The 10,632-nt window shown below is 50.8% G+C and overlaps 1 protein-coding gene across 1 annotated transcript; it reads left to right on the plus strand.

Annotated features, from left to right (window-relative positions):
• Window positions 1-513: 513 nt before the first annotated feature.
• On the plus strand, window positions 514-7,334 carry WAS (WASP actin nucleation promoting factor; the record flags this gene model as incomplete). Its single annotated transcript, XM_079909842.1, has 12 exons — window positions 514-645; window positions 1,016-1,156; window positions 2,129-2,215; window positions 2,319-2,421; window positions 2,534-2,575; window positions 2,669-2,722; window positions 3,382-3,556; window positions 4,555-4,597; window positions 4,801-4,954; window positions 5,164-5,570; window positions 5,812-5,926; window positions 6,961-7,334. The coding sequence occupies 12 exons, from the start codon at window positions 514-516 to the stop codon at window positions 7,014-7,016; spliced, it is 1,509 nt and encodes a 502-aa protein (XP_079765968.1). The 3' UTR covers window positions 7,017-7,334.
• Window positions 7,335-10,632: the final 3,298 nt, after the last annotated feature.

Consider the following 10,632-nt stretch of genomic DNA (forward strand, 5'->3'; position numbering starts at 1 on the left):
TGAGCTGGGTGCGAGCAAGTTGTTGGGGTCTCAGGAGAGGGGTGGGATCCCAGGCGCTCGCTGTGTAATTAAAGGAAAAGCTTTAGCACAGCAACCCTTCAGCGCTAGGGGCCTTGGACCTCGGGCCCAGACTAACTAGATGCTTTGGGGAGGAAGGAGGCCGCCCAGCCCATGACTGCTCCCCGCCACACTGCAAAAATGCTGCAGTGGCCTAGCTCTTGCTGCCAGCCAACCAGGGGGAGGAGGGCCCGAGCTAGTTAGAGGGAGATGGGCCCCAGACAGTAAGAAAAAAGGAGGAGGACATGAGCTGGTCCAAAACATGGGTCTAACCAGTCAAATGGAGGAGGGCCCCAGTCTAAGGGAGGAGGAGGAGGCCAGGCCCACTGAGGGGCCCCTGGAGGACTTGTTTCCCTTGTGGTTTTTTGCACTTCCTGTTCCCCTGCTCGCTGCGAAAGTTCCTCTTCTTACCCTGCACTCAGAGCCTAGCCGGAGAGGACAAGGGCAGGAGGCACCATGAGTGGGGGCCCTTCGGGAGGCAGGCCTGGGGGCCGTGGAGGACCCGGGGTTCAGCAGAACATACCCTCCACCCTCCTCCAGGACCATGAGAACCAGCGACTCTTTGAGATGCTCGGACGGAAATGCTGGGTGAGCTGGGGATCTCCTGGCCCTCCCTGTCTCCCTTTCCTCTTCTTCCTCTCCTCCTCCTCTTCCGCCTCTTCATCTTCCCCATCCTCCCCCTCTCCTCCTTTCCCCTCCTTCCTCTCTCCTCATCTTCCCCATCCTCCTCTCTTTCTCTTTCTTCCCCTCCTCCTCTTCCTCTCCATCATCTCTCCTAGAATCCACTTACCCCCATTCACCAATTCCAGGAAGATCTCGATGTCCATTCAGTTTCCCTCTGGCTGCAGCTCTTCCTTCAGAGCCATGACAGCCATGGGCAAGGAAGGACCAGGTCTGGTTCCCAGACCCTCTGGCTGCCCCTGACCAGATTCCACTGAGTCCTGCTCTCCCCTCCCAGACGCTGGCCACCGCGGTTGTTCAGCTGTACCTGGCGCTGCCCCGTGGAGCCGAGCACTGGACCAAGGAACATTGTGGGGCTGTGTGCTTCGTGAAGGATAACCCCCAGAAGTCTTACTTCATTCGCCTTTACGGCCTTCAGGTGACCCCCGCCCCCCACTGGACAGACAACCCAGTTTTCAACCGACAAACCCAGAGCTGTGTCCGTAGCCCTGAGCCCTCAGGCAGATCAATGAACCCCTGAGCCCCAGAACCAAAGACTTCATCCAAATGTCAACCTCTGGTTTGTCTTTCTAAGTCCGCGATGACTGACCCCAGAGTCTTCATGTCAAGATCTATAACCCCCAATATTAGTATACCTCCTAAGTCTGATCTGTTCCACAAACTCCAAAAAAATGAGTACTGTATTTTTACCTGAACCTCCAATCTGTTCGAAACTCAACATTTTGGGGCTCAGAAATCGCCCATCAAAACTCCTGAACTCCAGAATTCTGCCTAGCTCCTAAGTCATAAATCTGTTCCACAAATCCTCAACCTAAACTCTCTAAGCATAAACCCCAAATTCATCCTTCTAAACCATAAAGGTAGATCCAGTAGGACCACATCAAGATCCCAGGGCCATAAAATATTGACCAAACCCCTAAGCCATAACTCTGCTCCACAAACCTCAAATTGCACATACGTTGGCTAAACCCGCCTCCAGAAAAACCTCCCAAGTCTATATGTCTGAACCTCAAATCTCAACCCCAACTCCTAATCCTGGAGCCCTACCTGCCCAAATGAAGGCCCCCATAAAAGGGGGGATTTGGGATGATTCTACGAATGGGCTCAGTTTCCTAGGACTAGAGTCCAAAATCCTCAAATTCAAGCCCCCAAGTTCCACATCTAGGGCCCTGGACCCCAAATCCAAATCTCTCACTGAAGTGTCTGATTCCCATACTGTACCCCAACCCTCCACATCTGACACCTAGACCCCCAACTCTCCGATGCAGAGCTGGAAATCTCCAAATCAGATCCCTGGGCCCCAAGTTTGTATACCATGTTCCCTGTCCAGAAAACAGAGGCCTGCCACCCAGGGCACGCCTCAGTGCCAGTGTGTTCCCCACTTCTCCAGGCTGGCCGGCTGCTCTGGGAACAGGAGCTGTACTCACAGCTGGTCTACTCCACTCCCACCCCCTTTTTCCACACCTTCGCTGGAGATGTAAGTGACCACCTAACCCCTGGGCCTCAGTTGGGGTGCAGGGAGGAGACGGGAAATGTGGGGGGGGGCCTGGAAAGCCACTGACCCCCCCACGCACGTGCAGGACTGCCAAGCGGGGCTGAACTTCGCAGACGAGGGTGAGGCCCAGGCCTTCCGGACCCTGGTGCAGGAGAAGATACAAAAACGAAATCAGAGGCAAAGCGGAGGTGAGGAGGCCTTGGGGGAGGAAAAGAGGTTGAGCAGAAGTGAGCGCAAGAGTAGGGAGCTGGAAAAGCCCCTCTCATGGTTCTGGTTCCCAGTCCACCTGTCTCTCCACAGACAGGCGCCAGCTCCCCCCTCCACCAGTGCCAGCCAATGAAGGTGAGTCCTCTAGTGCAAGGAAGAGTAAGAAGGGGCTAGCCCAGGAGCCTGTGGCAGGGTTGCGATAGCTCTCTACCCATTCCGTCTTCCCAGAGAGAAGAGGAGGGCTCCCACCCCTGCCCCCACACCCAGGTGGAGACCAAGGGGGTGAGTGCTATTCTTCCCTGTGTCTCTACATGGGCAGGTGGTGGGGGGGTGAATGGATACACAGGTGGGGAGTGGGTGGATGGATGAGTAGGTGGGTGGGTGCAGCGATAAGTGGGTGAATGTGTGGGTGGATGGATTGGTGGTGGAAAGATGGTTGAACGGGGGCATGAATTGATGGAAGGATGAAAATATAGATAGATGTATAAGTGGGTGTAGAGATGTATAGGTGAGTGGGTATGTGGATAAATGGATGAATACATGGATGGATGATTGAATAAATTAATTAATGAATGAGTGATTGAATGAATTCGGTAGTGAATAAATGAATAAGTGACATAACATTTCAATCGGTGAAGAAAGTAACTATTGAATGAGTGAACAAATAATTTCACAAATTAGTCGATGAGCCAGTGAATAAATGAGTCAGTACTTAAGTGATAAGCATGAGTAAATAAATTAATTAATTAGTCAGTGAATGTATGGATGGTTTGTGGCTCCCACCCAGCCGCTTCTCCATAAACCCTATCTGGACCCCTCATCCACTCCCTCCATGACCATCAAACACACAGATTCCCTCAACCATCTTCCTGTCTCTTGCTCCTATGCTCTGGTTGGTAGGTAAATGGGTCAGTGGCCCAGTCACCCATTTTTCCCCACAGGCCCAGCAGCTGGCTCACTGTCCCTGGGGCTGGTGACAGTGGACATCCAGAACCCAGACATCACGAATTCACGATACCGTGGGCTCCCTGCACCTGGGCCTGGTCCAGGTGATAAGAAACGCTCAGGGAAGAAAAAGATCAGCAAGGCTGATATTGGTGCACCCAGTGGATTCAAGTGAGAATCTCTCCCCAGTGGGCCCACAGATCCTGGGGGTGGGGGAGCAGATGAGCAGGTGGATAGGAGGATAGTTGAGTGGATGGAAGGATGGGAAAATGGATGGGTGGGTGGGGGAGTAGGTAGATGAGTGGATGGGTAGGTGGGTGGGTTCAAAGCCGGGGACTAGGGAGAGGCACCAAAGGCACCAAGGTTCCCAACTTTTACAGAGGCAGTCACTCTCCGGGCCATGCAACTACAATTCATGACTCAGAGAGTGAATGCCTCCTGAAATTTTGCTCCTCACTCACCTCAAACTAGTCCCACCCTAGTCCCACCCTGGGTGGGCTGGTGGGTGAGTGGATCGGTGGGTAGATGGATAATTGGATGAATGAATGAATGGGTGGATTGGAGAATGAATGGATGGGTAAATGGGAAATGGGTAGGTAGATGGATGGGTGAGTGGATGAGTATGTGGTCTGATAGGTATATAGGCTGATTTGTTCACAGACAAGGTGGATGGGGATGGATAGGTGGTCAGATATATGGATGAATGGACAGTTCAATGGGTAAATGGACAGAAGTGTGTGGTTGAATGGGTAGTCAAGTGAGTGAATGGATGGAAAGATGGGCACATGGGTAGATGGATGGGTGGATGGACAAGTGTGGGTTAGGACAGATTGGTGGACAAATGGGTAAATAGATGTGTGTGGACAGATGAGTGGGGAGACAAATGTATATAGATCAATGGTCCGACAGGTGAATGTGAATGGCTACGTGGGCAAATAGATGGGTGGATGGATGGTGGAAAGAGGGCTGGGCGGACAGATGGGTACCACAAACTATGGACCCCTTCTAGTTCCATAACTACTGCTCTCACTCCTTCATTCACTTAAGACTCATACGTTAATTCTGGCCCCTCAGAGTCCCTCTGGGCAGGAGAGGGCAAGAGGGCTTCACTAGGAAGAGAGGGAAGGAAGGGCCGTGGGGCTTCACTGGGATCTCCTCACCTCCCCCAGACATGTCAGCCACGTGGGGTGGGACCCCCAGAATGGATTTGACGTGAGTAACTCCAAAGTCCCCTGGACCCCACTCAACTCCCACCTACCTTTCCATAGTCCACTGCTCCAGACCTACTCCCCAGACCCCACCCTTCCCACACCCCTCTTAGATCCCTCTCTGGGGTGGACCCCATGATAATCTGTGCCCCTTCTCTCCCCACCTTATTCTCACACCCCTGCCCCGGCCTTTTACCTCCTGGGCAGGTGAACAATCTGGACCCAGATCTGCGGAGCCTGTTCTCCAGGGCTGGAATCAGTGAGGCCCAGCTCACTGACGCGGAGACCTCCAAATTTATCTATGACTTCATTGAGAACCAGGGTGGGCTGGAGGCTGTGCGGAAGGAGATGAGGCGCCAGGGTGAGCCCCCCTCTTTCTGGACACCCCCTTCTTCTCCAACCCTGGTAGCTGATCTCTAAGAGATACATTGCAGGCACTCAGTCCTCATGGAAACCCCTATACCGCTCAAATTGGGAGTTGGTCAGTTAGGATACCCATTTTACAAATGAGCAAAACTGAGGCTCTAAAGAAAACTATAATAATAGCTCTGTGTTATCTTTCCCCCTCAGAGCCGCTTCCACCGCCCCCACCGCCATCCCGAGGAGGGAACCAGCCCCCCCGGCCCCCAGCTGTGGGGAGTAACAAGGGTCGCTCTGGCCCACTACCCCCTGTACCTTCGGGAGGTGCTCCTCCCCCGCCAACTCCCCGGGGACCCCCACCACCGGGCCGAGGGGGCCCTCCGCCACCACCCCCTCCAGCCACTGGACGCTCTGTACCACCGCCCCCTCCCCCCCCTGGAGCTGGGGGGCCGCCCCTGCCTCCACCACCACCACCACCACCGCCACCACCCAGCTCTGGGGTCGGACCGATCGCTCCCCCACCCCCTCCTCCTCTGGGGCTTGTGGGGGGCCTGGCCCCTGGTGGGGGTCGGGGGGCGCTTTTGGATCAAATCCGGCAGGGAATTCAGCTGAACAAGGTGAGGGCCGGCGTGATGGAGGATTGGGGGACTGGGACTCTGGGGTGTGCTGCACAAGTCAGGATATTAGGGGGCCAGGGCCGAGACTGATGGGGGTCCCAGGATTTGGGGGTTGAGTGATAGGGTTGGGAGGTTGGTGGGGAGACTGGAGTGTGTGGGAGGAGAAAGGATGATGAGGGGCGGGGAGAAGCGCTTCTCTCACAGGCCCTGAGCCTTGTGTGCTGGACCCTGCTTGCTGCAGACCCCTGGGGCCCCAGAGAGCTCAGCGCTGCAACCGCCACCTCAGAGCTCCGAGGGGCTGGTGGGGGCCCTGATGCACGTGATGCAGAAGAGAAGCAGAGCCATCCACTCCTCGGGTAAGAGCTCCCCCTCCCCTGCGAGCCTGCCATTCGGAGCCCATCCTGCCAGGACCCCGACCCTGGTTCCCAGCTAGTGTCAGCCTAAAAACACCCCTAACAGCCACCATCAATAGTAACATTAGCCCATATGTTGATGAGAGCATGAACATGAATCTTTTATCAGTCTCTTTTTCTACAACGTTAACTGTCATTATGTAACAGTAATATGATTAACTCTATCTATCTTTGACAATAGTATTAACATTAATCCCATATGTTCAATAGTATTAACATTAGCCGCTATGTGATGATAATATTATAAGGAGCCCCCATCTTTGACCATCATATTGACTCTAACTCCATGTGTCAACAGAGTAACCTTAACACATTATGTGATAATATTATAACTAACCCAATCTTTTACAATAATGTTGACATTAATCCCTTAATGTGTCAACAATATTGTCATTATATGAGGATAATATTAACCTCAACCTATTATGTGACAATAATATAATTAACTCCAACTTTGACAATAATACTAACATCAACCCCAGAGTCTGTTCACAAGATAAACATGAATCCATTACATGACAATATCATAACGAACCTCATCTTTTGACCATGACATCATCATTAACCCCATTCCGTGTCAACAATGTTAACCTTAACCCATTATGAAACCATAATATTGTAATTTCCTCCACCTTGGCTAATATTTAAATCCACCCCATTAAGTGATAAGTCTGTTAAAATCAACCCTTTGTATGACAATAATATCCCAACTAACCACACATTTTTGACAATAATATTAACCTCAACTCCAACTAGAACCCAGACCCCAGCTATAGTCCCTACCTTGCCCCTAAATCTCCCTCCTCTGAGGGGGTCCCTTCTTCATCCAACACACAGGCCGCAGATCTAATTTCCAAGCATGAGATCTCAGTTCCCCAGGGTCCTGAGCCCCAACCTCCCAGGTCCTAGTAACCCCCCTCCCTAGGGCTTTTGAACCCTCCTGCCCATCCTGAGTTCTACTCTCTCTCTCCCTCTAGACGAAGGGGAGGACCAGGCTGGCGATGACGATGAGGATGATGAATGGGACGACTGAGTCACCACCCCCCCCACTGTTCTGTGCTCACTCCCTTGGCAGCCCTGCTCGCCACCCTCCACTTCCAGGCCCCTAAGCCCTGTTTCTTCTCCACCCACCCCTTCAATGCTGTTATCTCTGACTGCCCCCCCAATACTCACCCTAGCAATAGTAGGGGACCTTTTTATACAAACTTTCTCAGTTCTCCTCACTCAAGGATTTTTAAACAAAAATAAAATAACTGTCTTTTTGTTTCTTTAAATCTTACTTCCTTTATATTCCAAATGTGGGAATTTGGGGTCCTTTTTCCCCAAAGTCCCTTTTATTCCCATTTCATTTATTTAACCTTATAGGTATACATTCATTTATTCCCTCGGTCATTTAGCCTGTACTTCTTTGTTTCCTTCTGCCCTTTTTTCTTTCCACAGATATTTATTACCAGGAACTACTTTAGGGGCTAGGGATAAGGCAGTGGGGAAAAAACAACAAAAATTCTTGGTCTTGTGAGGTCAACATTCTAGGGCAGAAGACACACAAGAAACAAGGAATTAAATCGAAACAAAAGATAGTTATAGGACTTCCCTGGTGGCGCAGTGGTTAAGAATCCGCCGGCCAATGCAGGGGACACGGGTTCGAGCCCTGGTCCGGGAAGATCCTACATGCCGCGGAGCAACTAAACCCGTGCTCCACAACTATTGGGCCTGCACTCTAGAGCCCACGAGCCACAACTACTGAGCCCGCGTGCCACAACTACTGAAGCCCGCGCACCTAGAGCTCGTGCTCGTCAACAAGAGACGCCACCGCAATGAGAAGTCTGCGCATGGCAACGAAGAGTAGCCCCCACTCGCCCCAACAAGAGAAAGCCTGCGTGCAGCAACAAAGACCCAACACAGCCAAAAAATAAAATTAATTAATTTTTTAAAAAGATAGTCATAGATCATGATAAGTGCTATGATGTGCTGAGGAGAAGTGACATTAAGATGGAATGTTCAAGGAAAGCCACTTGGAGGAGGTGACCGTTATTCTGGATCTAAAGAGAGAGGAATCAACCATGTGAATATTTGAGGAGAAGGGCATTCCAGGCAGAGGAAACAGCCAGTGCAAAGACCCTGAGGTGGGAAAAAGCTTGGTGTGAGGCTGAGTGTGGTGAATGTGTGAGAGAGTTATTTGTTCAATCACTTACTTATTTTTTTTTAAAAGTTCAATCAACATAATATTAGATCAAGAGAGTACTCGATGGTCAGACTTCCCCATTCTCCATGCACACAACTCACACACTACGATCCTGATGGGCAGGATCTCCCTCTCAATTTTAAAATTTGGTTCTGCCCAGTTCCCAGTGCAAACCAAGTCCTGGCCAATGGCAATGGAAGAAGCAAAAACTTAATAATCAGATAGATCTGCTCTAGAACCCGGGCAAGATGCCTCACCTCTGAGCCTCAGTTTCCTCATCTATACAATGGAGGCAACCATATGTAACCTTTTCCAACTGGGATCCCACTGGGTCACCCTCGTCCTCTAGAACTTTCTCTCCAGGAAAAAAAAAAGCACAACTCAAAACTGTCCGTGGTGTTTAAAGCTGTTTCCAAAGGAGTAATTAGAAACTCTTGTACATCAAAGCCTAGAATAGAGGTGGCTACTCCCTCCCATTTCTGAAACCTGGTGGATTCAAGATCTCAGATTTCCTACCTTTAGAGGAAGAAGAAAGCGGGGAGGAAGATAAAGGTGAGGAGGAATTCAAAGAGGGCAGATTTCTTCCATCTGCAAGACTAGTGGAAGAATTTCTGAACCATCCAAGGGCAGCTTGAGGGTTTAGGGGAGGGCAGAGGTGTGGGGAGTGGAGCTGGCTTTGCCCCTTAAGAATTCTCCCACAGCCGTGGAAGCTGGAGAAGGGGGGAGCCTCAGGTTCCCTTTAATTCTTTCATTACTCTTCATCCCCTACTCCACTACCCACCCAACCCTGGTCGGTTCCCGTGGCGAGCACTGAGTCTAGGAAGGGCCTATCATATCACTTCTCCCCCACCTCCCCTCGCCAAACCCAGAGTTCTGTAACCCCTTGGGCAGGCTTTGTCCTGGAAAAGACCTTACATCACACAACCTCTGAAGCCCCAGGAGCACAGGCTAGAGCAAGCACAGACCTGTGGTAAAAGAGTTGACTGTGGGTGAGTTGCTTGACCTCCCTGGGACTCAGTTTCCTCAGTCTTTAAAATGAAGATAAAAATTAAAGTAGATGGTGTCTGCAAGGTTCCTGCCTCCTTGTAGGCATCTATAAGCATCAAATGCTGCTACTGCTGTTGTTACTATTGTTATTACTGGGTGTCCCTGATCTTGAGTCACCATTGATTACAAAATGCATCGTTATTCTATGTATCGCTAAGAAAGACAAAAAAGTACTGCCAATTAAATTATGCCCCATCAGCGCTTGTAAGACACAGCCTGATTCCAGAGATGTTAAAAAATTAAATGCTTCTGGAGCCCTGGCTGGTGATGTTGTTCCTTAACCTGCATTCTGGCTCCACATGTATGTTCACTTGTGAAACTCATGACATGGGTCACCCATGGTCTATGAGCTTTCTGTATGTGTGGTACAGTCCATGTGAGGTTTACATTAAAAGCAGGTCAAACTTGTGCAGCTTGGAATGGATAAAACCTTGTATTGGCCTCACACTGGGAGATGCAGTATACACAGCTAGGCACTAAATTAATTCTGAATGAACAGACGAGTGGCTGGGAGTAGGACACAGTAATAACAGGGTAGCCTCTTACTTTGAGGTCTCTTGAAAAGGTGCTAGTCCAGAAAGATTCATTTTCTTTTGTTTTATAAATTTGTTTATTGTATTTATTTTATTTTTGACTGGGTTGGGTCTTCGTTGCTGTGCGCGGGCTTTCTCTAGTTGCGGCGAGCAGGGGCTACTCTCTTCATTGCGGTGCACAGGCTTCTCATTGCAGTGGCTTCTCTTGTTGCGGAGCACAGGCTCTAGGCACGTGGGCTTCAGTAGTTGTGGCACGTGGGCTCAGTAGTTGTGGCTCGCGGGCTCCAGAGTGCAGGCTCAGTAGTTGTGGGGCACAGGTTTAGTTGCTCCACGGCATGTGGGATCTTCCCGGACCAGGGCTCGAACCTGTGTCCTCTGCACTGGCAGGCGGATTCTTAACCACTGCGCCACCAGGGAAGCCCCAGAAAGATTCATTTTCTAGATGAGTAGGAGATGCCCACCCAAGGTCATTCATCCGAGGTTTTACAGATGCAGAAACTGCCTAAGGTCACATACTTTAGTAAATGGTGGAGCTGGGATTGAACCCAGGTACTTGGGCTCTAGAATCCAAGCCTTTACCCACTACACTGTACTGTTTGGGGAAGACCAAGGGATGCTTCCCAATACCCATAAACCTCTACATTTTCCCCTAGATTCAGGCAGAAAGAGGTCATGCCTTAAACCACTTTCGTGGGTTGGACAAGCCTCCTGGACTCCTGGGATTGGGAGGGTCCTGCCTGCTGGGGGAGACTGGGGGCATGTGAGGACCAGCATCGGACTCTGTTCTAGAAGGAATAAGGGAGGGAAGGGGAATCTATGGTGGGACTTCACTGTTAACTGTTCCACTCACGGCAAGCAGGGACTAATGGAACCTCAGCCTGACC

This window comes from Stenella coeruleoalba (genome assembly GCF_951394435.1).
Source record: "Stenella coeruleoalba genome assembly, chromosome: X".
Taxonomy (NCBI): Eukaryota; Metazoa; Chordata; class Mammalia; order Artiodactyla; family Delphinidae; genus Stenella; species Stenella coeruleoalba.